At 41.4% G+C, this 18,442-nt stretch overlaps 3 protein-coding genes across 3 annotated transcripts in view; 1 reads left to right on the top strand and 2 right to left on the bottom strand.

Annotated features, from left to right (window-relative positions):
* The window catches only part of bcl2b (BCL2 apoptosis regulator b), a 27,724-nt gene extending 22,061 nt beyond the window's left edge, over positions 1–5,663 (top strand). Inside the window, exon 2 of the mRNA XM_046851235.1 lies at positions 2,034–5,663. Within this exon, the coding sequence (XP_046707191.1) occupies positions 2,034–2,174 (141 nt within the window). The 3' untranslated portion in view covers positions 2,175–5,663. The remainder of the gene's footprint in view (positions 1–2,033) is intronic.
* LOC124387110 (CPD photolyase) overlaps positions 2,799–18,442 on the bottom strand; it is a 27,635-nt gene continuing 11,991 nt past the window's right edge. Inside the window, exon 10 of the mRNA XM_046851226.1 lies at positions 2,799–4,430. The gene's annotated coding sequence lies outside the window, so the exon portion shown is untranslated. The remainder of the gene's footprint in view (positions 4,431–18,442) is intronic.
* Positions 7,041–17,717, bottom strand: prkag2b (protein kinase, AMP-activated, gamma 2 non-catalytic subunit b). Its single transcript, XM_046851224.1, has 16 exons — positions 17,381–17,717; positions 15,690–15,761; positions 13,094–13,310; positions 11,153–11,352; positions 10,566–10,617; positions 10,373–10,473; positions 10,194–10,275; positions 9,909–9,967; positions 9,785–9,830; positions 9,652–9,706; positions 9,447–9,573; positions 9,141–9,306; positions 8,839–8,876; positions 8,558–8,704; positions 8,194–8,287; positions 7,041–8,079 (listed from the first exon to the last, which is right to left on the bottom strand). Exons 1-16 carry the CDS (start codon positions 17,465–17,467, stop codon positions 8,027–8,029), a joined length of 1,596 nt encoding a protein of 531 aa, XP_046707180.1. The 5' UTR covers positions 17,468–17,717; the 3' UTR covers positions 7,041–8,026.

The following is an 18,442-nucleotide window of genomic DNA, read 5'->3' as shown; positions in this document are numbered from 1 at the left end:
ACCACCAATCACACACCGCCATTATAATTCCCAATGCCCAATCACACACCGCCATTATAATTCCCAACCACCAATCACACACCGCCATTATAATTCCCAATGCCCAATCACACACCGCCATTATAATTCCCAATGACTAATCCCTGCACACCACCATTATAATTCCCAACGACCAATCACACACTGCCATTATAATTCCCAACGGCCAATCACACACCACCATTATAATTCCCAACGACCAATCACACACCACCATTATAATTCCCAATGACCAATCACACACCACCATTATAATTCCCAATGACCAATCATTGACCTCTGTTATTATTCCCAATCACCAATCCCTGACCACCAGCATTATCATTTCCAATTTTCCAGAAGTGATGCTAAATATAATAAAGCTTGAATTTGTTCCTGTAGTTTTGCAGGAAAGATGCGTCCTGGTTGATTGACGACGTTTTGATTTTTGTGCCATAATTGTTACTTTATACAGTTCGAATGTGTGCTCTAAAATCATATCAAACCTCAGCTGAGCTTTGTGTAAATAGAGGCCATGATGTACTGCCGCTTGTTCTCTCTGCCCGTAGCGCTGAAGCAGAGAGATTATGTAAGGCGTGAGGTAATGCTGTCACACTCATCTTCCCGAACAAACCACCAAGAGGAACAAACCCCCTCCCCCAAACCATCCCTCCCACCCCATGCCCCCTTCATCCGCATGACTTCAGCCAGGCCTATTAGACTTCCTGCTATGAACAAAGCCTCGGGTCTGCGATGGGAGCAGCTGTGTTTTACCGGACATCCTCTTTTCCTCTGCGCACTTTAAAGAACTTTCAATTTCTCATTTAATGCCAATGAGGTGAAGATACTCGACTCTGTGTATGGAGTCTGTGGTCATGTGTGTGTGTGTGTGTGTGTGTGTGTGTGTGTGTGTGTGTGTGTTTGAAGATAAACCGTCTGTTTTTAATCAGGCACGTTTGGTCTCCTGCATGTGTTGGCATGCAGATGGATCTTCAATCTCTCGACCCCCCAGATCGCCCGGCACACACCAGTACACTCAGAGAAGGCCGTGTGCGTGTTTGTGAGTTGACGCTTAAATCAGGGTGCGACTCACATTCCCACCACTAGGGAGACGCAAAGTAGCAAAACATTGGCAAAATGGTTCTATCATATACCATCATATATGATAATCTCAGGTTGGATCTGATTGGCAAGGACAAAAAACGCTGACATCACATCCTTGAGGGGGGTCTGTGATAAACAAATTTCAACTAGAAGCTAATGGCAAAAAAATAAACCCTCCGTGTCAAATGAATAGCTCTCATCAAACCCATACTCTACATCATTTTTCTTTACGCCCAAATTGTTTTGAATCCTTTAATACATTTTTTATATTAATTCATTGCTACACCTGCATAACAACCGAAAGCCTCTGGATCAGCTGGACAACGTATTAGCTCTATATATGTTATAGAAAATATATAAAAAACAGATGATATTAGTACAAATATTATATATGTATATTTTACACAAGTATTTTTAAATAATGGAGTACATCAAAAAGTAGTGAACTTCCCGTCCTTGTGCGACCCCTGGTGGTAATAAATATTCAGGAACAATAAACCACATATGACTGGGAAAACAGGCGTCCCAATATTTTTGGCAATAAAAATATTGGTATTAAAAATTGAAATGTTATAAAATAAATAAATAATATATATATATATTATACGTCTTAAGGGAGAATTTGTGGTGAAACACGTTTGCTGTTGTTTTGAATAGTTATCTTGTCATAAAAATACAAGAGCCAACCAGGTTCCGGTATGCAAATACAGAATGTACAAATTTGCATATTCATAGAAAATAGGGCTTGAAATTCTTGATGAATAATAGAAGTTTCCAGAGCGCATATCTGTTGTTTTATATCAATCTATTATTTGTGTAATGTTTATTTAACATGCTCTATCCTGTCCTGAGGGATGCTCTTCATCATTTATTCGTTCTTCAGAATTTTTTTCTCATTTTCTTTCCCCAAGGATGCCTTTGTGGAGCTGTACACGAGGAAGAAGGACACGGTGTTCAGCAGCTCGTGGCCGTCTCTAACCACGTCCGTGTTCAGTTTGGCGGCGCTGGGGGCAGTCGGTCTGACTATCGGGGCGTTTCTCACTCAGAAATGAAGAACTCCAACCGTCCTCCTCTTTCTCCTTCTCCTTTACTCCCTCGTTCCTTCAGAAGATCGTAAGAGGACGTGGAGATGATGTGTTCCAGTGACGTCCTCAAGTCCTTTCTCATTCGTCCCTTAGGAAACCGATTAAGAATCCATTCTGAAATAAAAAGAAAAGAACATCCGCTTCACCGCGTCCTGAGGATTCCCAGCTCATGATAATTCTTCCGTTTTACATGCAAAGTTTATCCGAGTTTTCTTAATGATGACTGATTTCCAGACAATACGACGCTTGAAGAGCAGCTTTTCGTCTGTTCCATCACCGCTGCTGCTCCAATCAACGCTAGCAGATCGGGATCATGAGAGCACCAAGATTATACAGATAGTAAGGAACTGGAAGCTTCCTGAAAATTGCTGGATTTAAAAAATAAATAAATAAATAAATAAAGAGAACACTGTTGCTAGGCAACTGGGCGAAAAAAAAAGGCCAAAGGCTCCTCTCTGTTATTCGATTGTACATGAGGATATTAGCTAGCTCTTAGCCATAACGTAAAGGGGAAACAGCGCAGAAGGATCCGGAACGTCAACGTTTCACGCAGAAGTGGTGAGAAAACTATAAAGAAAAGACTAAAACAAGCCTCGATCCACATTCAGGCCGCTTCGAGAAGCGCTGATCAGACGCCCGGCAGACGTGCGTTGACGTGATCGTGGAAAAAGTGCGTCTGGAATCGTCTCAGGAGCGTTTGGAAAGTACGGTACTCCTGTGAGGGAAATCAAACAGTCGATAAAGGAGAAGCAATGCGACTGGACTCTCGGAGCTCGAACCCAGATGGAATTCTGTGGCATCATCAGTGTGAAACTTCACAGTGGACATGACGTCATTATGATTTATAAAGTACCAAAAAAACAGCTTTTTTTAAAAAGTTCCAAACTTGTGCTTTGTGCGAATAAAAAAACGTCCCACAAGTTTTCCTTTATGGAAATGTGCTGCTCATCTCGAACACGGATCCTCTTCACCTGATGGCTCTCCATAACCTTTAATGGCAAAAGTTTGTGGACACCTGACCATAAGATATGTGCTTCTTTTTTTAAACATCCCATTTCACATTGAATCCCCGTTTATAACAAGCTCCATTCTTCTGGGAAGATGTTCCACAAGATTTTGTGGAGCTACAAACGTGTTAGTAAAGTCAGGTCGTGATGGAGGTGAGGTGAGGTGCAGATGCTCCAGTCCGACCCGTGTAGAGCAGATCTTCACGCGAACATGAACAGAGGAGCAGGTTTGGGTCTCGTAGTTCAAGTCAAGGCGAAATGTTCATGCTCCTGCATCCAAAGATGTCACATTTTTTGTGTGTCTCCATTTTTGTATAAAGAACCATGAAAGGTGAGAACTTATTGATGGAACTTCACAGTTCAGCTGCGCTTCCAAATATCCAAAATGGCCGCCGCATCCAAGCCATACCTGTCTTTCTTTAACGATTACAGGCAGAGAGGATTCCCAATGTTTTTTTCCAAATTGCAAGGGTGTGTGTGTGTGTGTGTGTGTGTGAGAGAAAAGTGATTGAGAGACTGACTGAGGTATTGAAAGTTGGTTGTCTGACAGATAGCAGCTAATAATCAAACTTCGAAAAAAACAAACAAAAAAACGTTTCTTATAAATAGTAATATCACATTTTCCTGTAAATCAAACAAGCAGGAATGTTCACATGAATCTCCATCTGACTTTCATTTCATTTTAATTTAAGGTAATAAATTATTATTATATTATCATACAGTCTGTAGCTACTTTTTAATTTATTTACAGGAAAACACATTCTCATGAATTCCTGATGGTAAATTTCAATCTGATTCGGTGTAATATTGAGCGTTAGTTCACTGACGACCTCGTATCATTTTACGAAACTTACAATATATATAAAAAAAAACATTTCAGAATTAATTTTCGATTCGCATCAGATTTCTTTCTGCTAAAATTCAGCGTTTTTGAAGAAACCAGACGTGGAAATTCATGATGGAGTTGATGTTTAAATGTTCTTGTGTTTGTTCGGTCACAATTTTGCAGTGAGGTGAATCTTGGGACACAGATTTCCTTTCGTGGAATGAACATGTCGATTTTTTTTTTCGACTAAATGAATGGAGGGATGAATACGGAGGCAGAACGTGTACACGAGGAGGATGGAAAGAAAATGCAGGTCAGAAAGAGAATGAAAAGGATGAACCTGATACAGTGAGAGATCAGATGTGTGTGTGTGTGTGTGTGTGTGTGTGTGTGAACAGATTTCCTCTAAAACCCCATTCTTTGCATTATTTATTTATGAGGTACATTAAGAGTGAATCCTGAACCATTTAAATGAAATCATTTTTCTTACATTTTATTTTCTCTCACGTCCAGATCGTGTTTTGTTTTTTTATTTCAAATTACATCTAATATATAAAGCTTTTATTATTTTTTATTATTAGGATCTTATTTTGCTTCATGAGATGCTGCTTTTTGTTATCATTCAAACTGATTATTAAATTAATCCGATAAAAAAAAAAAAAAGAGGATATTTATTGAACATTAACGTGTCATCACCGGTTACCATAGCGATGTACTGCGGCTGTGGAATGTTTGGAGACACGGAGTCTTTAATGGTTTTTGAGATGTTCCTTTGGTTTTGCTGAGAGAGAAAAAGAAAGAATTGGACAGTGAAGGAGTGAAAGAACGTTTGAAGTCCAAACAGGACAGTTTTGTCTCTAAGAGAAGAACTTGTGTAAGACGGTGAACAGGAGAGAAGATGTGATCCCCTCAACCCCCACACTGACACATGGAGGTGGGGTTTAATGGTTTGGGCTTGTTTTGGAGCAGGGAAAGTTGGAGACTTATTCTGGGTGAAAAGTGCCAACATGGCAACCATTCCATACTTCAACACCATGCAGTTCCGTCTGGACTGTGGCTCATTGGAAGCGACTTCACTGTACAACAAGACGATGAGCCGAAGCGCACGTCTGAGTTCTGCACGTGTTATTTAGAGAGTGAACAGACGTCTGGAGGGTCTGCCCAGACACCGCACCTAAATCCTACTGAACTGCTCTGGGATGAACTGCAGCACAAGAACCGAATCAAACACCAAGAAGCACAGCAAAGTATTTCAGCTGAATGTTTGGAGAAATGTGTGAAAGTGTCTGGATGCTGAGAGTGTGGCTGAGTGAGAGACTGTTCTTCATGATAACAGAGTTCTGGACATTGACATTTAAACTCAATCTTCAGATCGTTGCAGATTTTGTTGCATAGAAACCAAAGGAACATGCACGTGTCTCAAACACCATGAAACACTGGGAGTTTCCAGACGTCTCACAGCCACTGCACTGTCACACACTCATAACACAAACATATTCAACCTTTCATTAGTATTTTTATGTGTAGTTTTATTTTAATTTTATCAGCTGAAAGTGTGTGTGAAATAAAATCTGTTTATTTTGTCTGGTGATGGAAATAAAGACTTTTTCTTTTAAACTCTCACTTCTGATTCTCTTAAAACCTTCTTCTCACTCGTCTTTCCTCTCGATCTCCATCACTCTCTTTCTCTCCTTTCTCTCAATAGTTTACATTTTGTAAAGAATGTTATAGGTGATATTGAATAATACATACCCATCTCTCTCTCTCTCTCTCTCTCTCTTAAGTCTCTGATTCGTCACATTTTTATTATTTCCTCCAAATCGAATATCTGTGTTTTTGAGATTTCCATATCAGAGGTCAAAAACAGTTTTATAGCGCTATATTGGCACCTAGTGGACACATCTGTAATTACACCAGGGTTAGTGCTAAATCGTTCTCGAGACACTTTATAAACAACAAAACGTCTCTATGATCGGGGTTGGGTTAAAAAAAAATCCTTAAGGGAGCATGACATTTCTTCACAAACCTTCCATCAATTGGTCTGTTTGTTCTGTTCCTTCACATTACACACCGACTCAGTTGATTAAGTAAACGATGTTTGAGAGCAACAGCTTTTCTCAGGCCGAATCAGCAATAAATCTGTCACATGCAACCAGTCAACAGATCATATATTCACATACAATATCCCTGTCATATTCATAATTCTATCCAAATGTAGTTATTTTGTGTCCGACTGATGGCACCTGCATTCATATCGACTAGTTTATAACTAATGAATCATTTGATTATTGATCATAAATATAATCATATTTAATGTGTCAGGCAGTCGTTCATGCAGTGGTCTGCTAAATTATGATCCTACTAAACAGCTACTTCATTTAGGGTTCGATATTCAGCAATTAAATATTTATTTATCAATCATTGGATGTTTATTTGAAAGCTGGCGGCCTGCAGGTTTCTTACCTTCACCACCTTCTTCTATATGGATCAATTTTCTGTTCTGATCTCAACAAGTCTGAGCAAAATACTGAGACGCACCAATCAGAGGCTGCATTTTTATGATGTCATCATGTGGAACTTCTTACAAAGTACTTTACAGTGTTTTATAACTACAAAAATGCAAAACAAGTATTTTTTATTAAAAAAAAAAAAAAAATGAAGCCATTTTCATTAAAACTGTCAAATACAAATCACAAAAATGCAGTATTTGAAATCCACGTATCATATATACTGCACATCTCTGTCTATAATTATGCAATAAATCCATTGTTATTGTAAAATGATGGTTGTTATGATTATGTTATGATGTATTTTTATTGAGAAGGAAACAGGCTGTGGAACTCGAGGCCAGCGTGCGAGTATTTAAAGTCACAGTGCGATTATTAAAAAAAACACATTTACACGACTGCAGCATTAGTGTCTGATTCTTAGGCTGATTTTGTTTTTTTTAAAAAGCGAGAGAAAAATATAACAACTTTAGGGAAAAAAATAGAAATACAATCAGAGTATAAAAATAGAGCTCTTTTATAGAAAAAAGATAAAAAATAACGTGGATGCAAAAGTACAGTTAAATAATATAAACTTTATCCTGTTTAATCGTTCAGTTAAAGATCGCGTCGGTTCCTGATGAGCTCGAAACAAATGCGTTTCTGATGATTTCTGATGTCTGCTTAATGAAATGTGCGTTTTTACACGCCAAGGCCATGAAATTAAGGCCTTTGGGGTTCTGGTTTAAAAGCAACCGTAAAATTCCTGATAGAATGCTGAAGGAAACCATTACGCTTTAATCGTATAACAAGAAAACAGTGATGTGCGCTTGATTACGAGCTCGTAGCTGGACAAACGATTCCGTACATTCAGTTGTCGTTTTGCGATAAAAGCAACCGTCCACCGTATGACTTTTAATTCTGCTTTCATGACGGAATTTTGCCGTAAAAAAACAGTCGAGAAAAAAGAACCGTAAAAAATGTCCTCGTCCGCTTATTTCGCGCCGGAACTCCGTGCTTGGACCCGTATATTTACCGCCCTGTTTCATCATTCTGACCAATCACGGATCCCAATCCCATGGATCAAGAGAGAAAAAATAAACATGACATGGAGGAGAGAGAAATCATTTTGATTTACGCCAAATAGATTTCAGCGAAATAATTCGCGAACAAAACACGAAAACGGAAGATTTTTTATATTTGTTGGTACAAATCAGAAGCCTGGAGACGTGATTGACCCCAACGGGTGAAGCAGCTTCAGGTGTTAACGTGGTTTTGTCCGAAGTTTGATTGAGGTACCGCCTGAACTTTTGAGCCGAGACGAGCATGAGATGATCTCCCTGTAGTGAGACACGGTGAAGTGGAGCAGCAGTAGAGCCCATAATACAGAGCGGAGTACAGTACAGCAGGACCAATATTAAACAGCGTTTCCCAGAGACGTTCGTCCATAACGAACACGTGTCAAAGCCACGCCTCTTTTTCACACTCACGTGACACTCGCTATGTGTTCGCTGCGGTTTGTGTTTCCGTTTTATCCTCCTTCCTGCTTAAACCTGTAAAAAGAAACGCAAACACGAGTCGTTTATTCAGACTTTTTGTGTTAGTTTGTGTAAACCTGCTAAAAAAACAGACTTTTGCATATTTAGTATGGACGGAAAGATTTCTACCTGCAGGAGCGAGAACCAGAGCCTGGAGGATGTCAGATAGAGAAATGATGCCCTCGATTTTGGAGTTTTCATCCACCACCACCAACCTGTGCACCTGCAACATCATGAGTGAAAAAATCTATCATAAAAAAAAAAAAAAAACAGATCCATCAAGACAGAGTGTTCCTTTAAATTGTGGGCGGAGCCTAGACAGGGGGCGTGATATCAAAAAAAGAGAAAATCCAACATGGCCACTCCAATAACATTGTATCTTTAATGCTGTAATGTGATGCTGTGTTTGTAGTTGATGAAAATTGTGCCGTGTCCAGAAGTGGGTGTGGCTTAAAGCTGGCCAGCCAATCAGATCGCTTGGAATGTTATGTACCTCAGCCTTGACGATCCGGTCCACGATGGTGTTGAGGGTCTCGTGTCTCCCGCACTTCATCACTCCCTCAAAGTACTGCGAGCGGTGTCTCAGCGCCTCCGTCACGCTTGTGTCCAGGTTGTTGTACGTTTTCTCCGCCGCCAGGTTCTGCGCACGAGCACAACGCTAACGCTAACGATCGCACTCAAATGAGGCTTCAGCGCCAAAACACTGATAGCTAGTCACGCAATTTTAAGTACCTAGCTGACATGACAGTTAATAAACACAGAAACGAAACTTACGATAACATCAAATTTGGAATAAATATCCACGACTTTTCCTGCGTGGAAAGAAAAGAAAAATTAGTAAGCAAACAAAGCAACGGAAATTTAGCAAATTGCAAAATTGTGACAAAAAAAAAACCTAACGTTCAGTACCGTACAATGCTAATTATTGTTTAATGTGTACCTTTGAAAATCTTGCCACCAGCTGTTCCCATAATTACATATATCTAGCTATAGTTAGCACGTGTGTAGTTTAGCATTTAGCACACTTCCTGTCTGTGTTATTTGTAACCCATAACGAAGTGAAAACTGGTTCATACCGGCGTTGTCGACGACAGGCAGCGCCGACACTCTCCTGTCTACAAACACGCTTAGCGCTTTGATAATGGGCGTGTCCGGCTGGATGAAGGCAATGTTGTCGTACGTGCCGATGCCGAGCTCGCTCAGTGTTTTCTTCATGAAGGCCGGCTTGGGCATCTCACACACCTTAAAGAGCAGGAAAGAGCATCGCTGAGGAACCTCCTGTCTCGTATGCTAGCTCTTTTTTTTAGCTTACACTTTAATGCTAATTCATTCATTAAACACGTTTTAGTTTTACACGTGCATTAATAAACCACTGGGCTTACAAACAGCTGCAGGAACTTGAGGATCCTTTTGTGTGTGAGGATGTAGAGGACGTTCCCTGTCACCGGGTCGATCACGGGCAAGCGGTGGATCTTGTTTTTGATGAGGGAGTAAACCGCGTCATATATGCTGCAACAAATAACATTTCATTAGCTGGTGATTGGATGGTGTTTATGAGGCCTTTGTAGTAACAGGGTGTGTTTGTACCTTGCGTTGGGGGAGATGTTCACCAAGGGCCTGAAGGTTTCCTGCAGGTAGAGTTCTGTGGATGAAAAAAACGTTTGCTGTTACTGCGATAGAGAAAAAAAAGCTAGGGCTAATTCTGAATGTGGACAGTGACCTCGCCACGTCTCGATCTTGTGCTCCTCCAGCTCGTATATCTGCACCTGTGAGGGCAAAATCGGATTCGATCAGCAAACTATCAGCTCCACAGTGTGTGAAAACCAGTTGCAGAAGATACTCACGAGAGGCGACTTGTAGTATCTGTGCAGGATTCGGATGAAGTCGGTGATGGTCAGCATTCCTGACACCAGAACAAAACATTAGCCATTGGCTCACAGTCATTTATTAGCAACTAATTTCTCACAGAAAATAAAAACAAAGTCAAAATAAATTCACATTTTTCAATGCTAAAGCTATATTTTCTGTGTTAGCTTGTTTACTATAATGCTAGTGTCAGTTTTTACTAATGCTAATAAGGAATAAGCATGTTTAAGGCTAGTTTGTGAGGTAAAATTTTATCTCCTCACCCACGAAGCTCTGCTGTCTGGTGTCCCACAGTGGAGCAGCTCTCACTCCGTTAGCGACCAAAGCGAAGAATGCTTTCTTGACCTAAAGTGCAGCATTAGCGTTACACGATCTGTGTCGCCATGGCGATCATCTTTGACATATAAGCTGCTATGATGTCTCTTTCTTTTGTCCTCCCTACCTGTAGTGTCGTATCGAAGACCACTAGCTTGGAGCTGGTTGGGACGAGGTCGTAGCACGTGTGGCCCATCATGAAGCGAGTGTAAATATCACAGCCCGGCTCTGAAACACCACAAAAACATCACATTCGTCTTTTATCTCTGTTGTGCGAGTTTATATTTATAAAGATTTTCATTCATAAATTGTTCTCCCACCGCCATCACTGAGGTCCAGCTTCTCCAACATGCCTTCAACTGAACCGTACGCCTGAGGAGAGAAATGGCTAGTCACTACAAGCGACCGAGACTAGCGCAACAAGTCTGTGTACAACCTACACGCAGAACATAAACTGTGTTTGAGACACGCCCGTGGTGGATTAATGATGGTGTTCATAAGGCCTGCATGGTGAACAGGATGTGTGATTTGGGACACACCCACAGTGTATCATTGATGTGGGCTATATAGCAAACAGGATGTGTGATTTGGGACATGCCCACAGGAAACTAATGACGGGGCAAAAATAGTGAACAAAGTGTGTGATTTAAGACATGTCCAAATTGTACAAATGATGGAGCTTGTACAATGAACAAGAGTGTGTGATTTGGGCCTATACAGTAAATCTGGTGTGTGATTTGAGACACGCCCACAGCAGATTATTGATGGGGTCTATACAGCAAACAAGGTGTGTGATTTGGGACAAACCCACAGTGGACTAATGATGGTGTTTATGAAGCCTATATAGTGAACAGTGTGTGTGGTTTGAAACACACCCGCCGCAGTGTTTGTGTATAGTACCACTCACCGGTTGAGAGGCGGACCTGAAGTGTAAAGGGGAGGGGCTAAATTGGACAGAGCTGGGGCTGGAGGAGGCGGAGCTTGTAAAGCGCTGAAGTCCCGTGTCAGGTGGAGACGAGAGCGAGCGCAGGCGTCTCTCATCCGGCGAGAAAAGAGGAGAGTTGGAGCTGTGAGTGGGAGTGGTAGGCGGAGACAAAGGGCCTGACGCTACAACACACACACACACACACACACACACACAGAAACAGGTATGGAATATGACCAGTATATGAGTAAATTCTGTACAGCACATTGTGCAACCTCGAATATTTCAATCGTAAGAGATTGAACATCTGTAGAGGTGTTTCAGGGAACTGATCTGGCAACACACAGAGCCCTCAGAGGCCGTTAGCATTGTGCAGCTCATGCTAGTTGAAGGGTTTTTTTTGTATTATTTATTTATTTACTCTTCCAAAGCCCTTAAGAGTACATCCATGAAGCGAAGCGTGACCCTCGACTGGGGTAAAAATAGCCCGGGCTGAAATTTCTCCCCAGAAACCTTTGAAATTTGATCAACATTAACAGCATCCCAAGTATTATTCCATGAATCAGGCAACATGATGCAATGCTTTCTGGGAAACGCCACTCTGGGAACCGGCATCTCCGACTTCGGGGAAAGTAAACACATCAGTGTGGGCGATCTTCAAACACCTGTTCACACTGAGAGCGAGAAGACGCACGCGGACCAGCGTCTGATTAGCAACACGTGTCTGTTCTTTCACACGTAACAAGTGCCAAAGGTTTTGTTAGCAAGACGTTTTTTGCTCAGCACTTTTCAACATAGCTAAGAATCTTCACGCTCATACTGAGGATTAGTGTTGGATTTGAGTTTATTACCAATAAAGCCTGAGAATTACTGTTTACGCAGCGAGAGCATCATGTTAACGCTCGATTCTTAATTATTCCATCAAGCTAGCTAGTGCTGGATTTAGTGAGATTTGATCTGAGGACACTTCCCGTCTCCGCTGGGACTTTGTTCTAGCAGACCCGAGTGAAGTGCGTATCACACAGCCGCATGCAAACTGTTAGCATGATGTGGAAAAGGGCACTGAAATGTCACAAAAAAAAAAACTTCCTGGAATAAAGATTGTTTAACTGAAACCAGAGCAGAGCATGGAAACGTTTACAGAAACAAATCCCACAGAGTACGGAGCAAATCCATTTCAGAAGGAAGTGAGGAAACGGGAAAACGTCTTTCAACCCAAAATCCTGCGCACTCTGTCTCTGGCCTAAACCTCGGAATATTCCTCTCACCGAGACCAAACAGAGCCTCGACTCACGAGCAGGGAAGAGTGAGTCATCACAGCGTCTCGGCAGGAACACAGTGTACACCACTGCATCCCAAAACGTCTTAGTATTAATGAGTGTTGATGAAATTCAGGAATATTAGTATGTGGGTGTACGAGCACACGTGCAATAAAGCCTGGGATTTGAGTATGTTGACAAGCCGGAGTTTTACACTGGATCTCAGCTGCTTTGGAGGGTTTCTAAGATCAGAAATAAAATTCTCTAAACTCGTTTTTGGTAATAATAATAATAATGACATACTGTATATTTGGTAATACTGCAGTTATTTTACTCGTACACGTGTGGGAGGAACCATAACGAACTCATGCTCTGCGTAACCTGGACCACAATCCACCTGTACAACATCCTGTAATATAAAATGCCCCTCTCCTTCCTCTCTTGGTGTCTCTCCACATGCTGCATCAGCTATTGAACAAATCAAAGGCTTGCAAAACCTTAGCCTTTATCAGGGTACTTCCTGTTTGAAGTTTCGAATTTCTGTTACAAAAACAGGAAGTTACTGAACCAGAGCAAAATCAAGACCTATGGGCGCGACAAACCATGAACCGACAAAGCGGTGTGTTTGTGTAATCAATATTGAATAAAGCGTTATTACACTTACATTTTCGAGTTCTGGAGAAGATCTTGATGCTGGAGGGGTTGGATGGCGAGCGGAAGATACCACTGAAGCTGAGACGATGGGGGGATTTGGGGGGAGAGTCCTGGTGGGAGGCGATGGGTTTAGAGGAATTGGGAGATGTTCGGGGGCTCGAGGGCTGAGGGAGAGGAGATCTCAGGGAGAAGCCTTTAGATGTATTTGATGAGGTGAGCTCTTCACCCTGGACCAAGAAAACAAAAACAAAATCTAATTCAGAATCTGAGAAGCTTTTAGGCAAAGTGAGAAAAAAAAGTTTCCAAAAGAGCTAAAAAATGAATTTCTTACATTCAAAAATGTAATATAATATATATAATGTTCAAATGTGATTTTTTAACTCGTCTTGATTGGTAGATTCTTATTAAATCATTTTTTGTAACAGATTTTTTTTTTATTATTCAAAACTGATTTGAGGGGGCGGAGCTACATCAATGCATTTTGTGACATCACAAAACATGAAACGCTTTTTTCGACCCAACCTTGTAAGACATGGCCTTTTTTTGGATGTGATGAACTCTGAGGTTGCCACGGTAACGGTATGTCCTGATGTTTAGAAAAAACGATGTGAAAAAGGAACGAGTGTTCGTTAGAATGGGGCTTGAGGGCGTGTCTTAATTTGCATATTCATGCAGTTTAAAACTGATCTTTTTTTAAGCATTCCGGGTCAATCGGAGTAAATTCTTGAGCCCAAATCTTGTGTTACTGAATTGTGAAATTCAGTCTGTTTACAGCTGCTGTGTGTATCAGAGGGTAAATATGTAGTGATGCTTTCAGCTGTTTCTGTTACAAATCCTGGCTGTTTGTTTTGTTTTGTTTTAATCAGTGTGACATTTCAGTGCGACCTTCAGATGTTTGTGGCGCGTGTTCAGGGACTTTATTCCCACAGCCTCAAAGCTTTTACGGTCCGGACATCGATTAGATCTTTTTTAAAGCTGTTTTCATTGGACTGGATTTTATTTACCTTATGATTACAAGATCATTTTGACGTCAGGACTCAGTAAACATGCGCACGCACGCACGCACACACACACACACACACACATACACACACAGTCCCTGGTTTAAATGGTGCATCAAACTAAAAATCTGATCAGCCCCCCAAAAAATCTATAATTTCTATCAGACAGTCTCGAGTTTGGAGGACATGAAGGTCAGAAAATCTGCATCACTAAAAGGAACTGTTTCGATTTTAAAAACTGGAGCGTCAAATCACAAATCTTTACTAAAACAAAAAATCTAATCCAAAACACTGAAGATGTTGACAAAGCAACGCCACTATGATGTTCAGAACATGATGACAACATGATGAGAAACCACTTCTTGGTAGTGGGACTCTGGTGTAGATCTGCAGGGTGAAGACGTGAGGGTGAGAACGTAGGAAGTGGCTTTAAGGTCAATCTCATTCACAGTAGACTTTCATTGAGGTTTCTGAATCAGTCCATTAGACTCCAGTAGAAGCTGGAATCCAGCCTGGACCTGGTGAGCTTCATAGTGTGTACATCACTGTCTATCTGTCCATCCATTTATCCACTTATCCATCCATCCACCTATTCATCCATTCAACCCTCCTATCCAACCATTTATCCATCCATCAACCCATTTATACATCCATCAACCTCTCAAAACTATTTATACATTTATCAATCCATCCACACATTCTATTCTTCCTTCCTTTCTGCCATCCATCCTGGATTCTGTTGTATGTTCATCTCTCTCTCTCTCTCGTCTGCTCTGTATGCATGTCTCAGTATCACAGTGGATTTACTGCTGAAGACTGGACCTTATTCAGGCTGTAAACTCCAAAAACACCTCTGTTTCTCCAAACACTGATCCAAACAGGAAGTAGTGCTTCAGAGAAGTGTGTACTCTTTCAACAGGCGCTGGGATTCCACCCGGAACGTAACGCCGCTCCTGTAGGTTCCTGAAACAGGAAGTGAGAGCAGCTGTACACAACAGTCTCAATCTGACCAGAATGTGTCTTAACGGCGTAGCAGGAAGAATTTTCCTTTCGCTTGAACTTGAAGATCCAGACCTGTTCCAACATGACAATGCCCCTGTGCAGAAATCCAGCTCCATGAAGATCTGCTGTACATGGGTTGGAAGATGTGGAAGATCTCCTGCTATACTGAACCCATTCGGGATGAACTGGAACTGTTCACTGAATTTAATTAATCCGGTTCACAAAAGTCATCAGAGCGAACACACCTACTGCTTTCACACACCTCAGGACGGACCACTGGCGTCGGAACAAAACCCTCTGACTGCCAGTGATTACAAGGTATGATAGGAATCTGACACACACACACACACACACACACACACACACACACACACACACACGATAACTCACGTATTAATGAACAATTTTCCTTTCCGTAATTATTCATTCTCGTCTTCAATCAATTTTACCTTCACATTCAACATTTGTTGCCATAGAAACGACACCGTACCAGAATGTAAACCTGCTTTTTTTGGTGGCTACAATACGAGCAACCTGTCAACAACCAATCAGAATCCAGAATTACTGTGATCTTCTCTGTTTAGCGCCAACATCTCTGATTACCTTGGGCGTTCCAGCTTTAGAGGATTTCTCCTTTTGTCCCTCCAGATGAGGAGACGTGTAGGAGCTCAGGTCCTGTGGAGGGAAAAAAAACAGATAAGAAAAACATGACGGTCACAAAACGTCACGCGGTCGTCGCTTCATCTCGGATCGATCGCAGAGGCAACCAGTGTTTTGTCTGTATGTTTTGTGATTATGTCTTCGGCAGAGTGTCCTTGGGTACAAGCTGGAGTTTTCCCAGCGCTGGTCATTTCCTCTCCCACACACACTCACATATACACTCAGGAGAGAGATCGCTGAAGGTGTGGCAGGTCTGGGTTGCCAGGTTGGTCTGCGTTAAATAAACACACAGAGGAGACACTTCACTCGACATCTTTAAATTCTCTGGATATCTTTCATCTCGATGTTTGACTCCTGTTTCATCTGAGCGTTCCATCAAACATCTACCAGCCTAAGATCTGTCTGTGTGGGCGTGGCCTATTCATCTAGCAGGAACGCTTAATGGACAGCAGTTAACTTCAGAAAAAATACGCAATCTTTATTAGACAAAACTGCTAAATATCCTGAAGCACTGAGAGGGTTCATGTGTAACGTCCTGCTTTATTACTGAGGACAGGAATAATCTGATGTTATCAGGCTGTACAGATATCGGCTTTATAGCCATCTGATATGATGCACAATCCTGGAGAAGAAGAAACCTCATGAACATGAATTATTTTGCTGGTGGTCTTTTATTTTTGGGGTCTTTTTTAAAGGAGGGCTACAGAAATATAGAGTTAAATATCACTGGACAAAAATGTGAAATGGAAATAAAGAAAGAAATGGGATTTTCTCTTCGTTGAGCGAATGCCAGTAGTTGTATATGGTTTTGCTGATTGCTATATAATTATTATCTGTGCACGGGGGTAAAGGCTGCGCAGCTCAACTGCAGGCTGTTAATAAACAAATCACTTCATACCAATATTTGGTTCTTCCTCAAAACTGTTACCACAAACTTGGAGGCACACAAGAAAAGAAAGAAGTTTTCTCCATATACTTGAACTAGGAGACCCAAACGTGCACACAAAGCCATCTCCATGAAGATCTGTTTTCTGTGGGATGGCGTGGAAGATCTCCTGCTATATAAACTCGATTGTAACATGATGGCTTTAGACCTGTTGCTGGTTTAACCCACGCCCTGTGTGTTGATAATCACACTGTCAGCTGTATAATTGGAGACGTCAGGAAACTGCAGTAAAAAAGTTCTCCTCCATCCTTACCAGAAATGTGTATCTGATAGGAAGGAGGACAAAAAAACAAACATCCATCTGTCCATCATCCCTCACTCCTACTCGACTCCTATATTCCCTCTTTTATTCGAGGGTCGATTTAAAGCTGGAGTTTTAGGTGAAACTCGTGGATGTTTCCCAGAGGACTGAAAACACAAACACACAAATACTCACGCTGTTCCACGATTCGCTCATAAGTGTTATGAAGCCGTTATTAAGTCCGGACTCATCAACTGATGGTTCTTAATAGGAACGCGCGCTCCCGCGAACTCCAACTGGCACTGCGTCAGCGGCTCACTGTGACGCGTGCGCCCGAACCCTGAACTCGAACCGAACGCGCCGAAAACTTCCGAAAACTCCCGAACCCATCCCACACACACACACACACACACACACACACCACACCGGACCCCGAGCCGAACTCACGGGCATGTGGAGCCGCAACGCGTGCCTCTTCTTCGGGCTCTTCCTGGAGGAGTCGCGCTCCTGCGCGTCCGCCGCCGTGCTGCCCATTCTCTCTCTCTCTCTCTCTCTCTCTCTGTTTATCCTTCACCTCCTTCTTTCACTCTGCAAACTTATTGAAGTGCACACGCGCGTGTGTAGAAAGTGCAGCTGTGGGTGACGCCGCGCTCGCGGAAGCGTGAGGAGGAAAATGGCACCAGACACCAGTTCCTATAACGCTGTTTCCGCGGGTTGCCAGATCAAACCCGGTTCCATCGCACCTTCGGCTCCGAGACCACGCCCACTTTGTCATTAACCAACCTAAAAAATGCAACTTGATGACGATGATGATGATGATGATGATGATTATTATTGTTATTACGATTATTATAGTTTTTTTTAACGAGAGGTTGCCAGTTCAGAGGATTTTACACATTCTGGTTTCAGCGACTGTTTATAGCTGCTATAACGTGTTGAGGGGGACATTCTAACACACTTAACGACCACAGTGGCTTAATATGAAAAGACTGCATTTTTAAAAGACCAAACTCAACCAAACTTTTTGTTTGTACAAAGTATGTTTTATTAGGAATGTGTTTAGTGAGTTTGGTCTAAAAACTCTTGATTATTTTGTTATGTATTATTTATTATTTTATTTATTTTTTAAGGTAAACTTTTTCAGACTGAAATGACAGTACTGTGGATGTATATTAATGACTTTATCCTTATTAAGATCAGGGATAATCTGATCTAATAAGGCACACAATTCTGGAGAGGAAGAAACCCCAGAGAGCAAAAAGTGATCATTTTATTATTCTTTTTTTTTTTTTCAATATAAAAAATGTGAAATGGAAATAAAGATTTTGGAAAGAAATGTTTTATTCTTTGTCGAACAGGCAAATGGCAGGGGTTTTGCTGATTGCTATTTATTATCTGTAATAAATTAATTGAAAAAGTTGAACCTGCAGACTTATGACGTCATGAGTCCCAGCATTAGATTTACGATGTTCAAAGTCGAAAACAAAACCTCATTAAAAAAACTATTCT

This window comes from Silurus meridionalis, chromosome 6 (genome assembly GCF_014805685.1).
Source record: "Silurus meridionalis isolate SWU-2019-XX chromosome 6, ASM1480568v1, whole genome shotgun sequence".
In the NCBI taxonomy this organism is placed as follows: domain Eukaryota; kingdom Metazoa; phylum Chordata; class Actinopteri; order Siluriformes; family Siluridae; genus Silurus; species Silurus meridionalis.
This window is presented reverse-complemented; position numbering and strand designations above follow the sequence as displayed.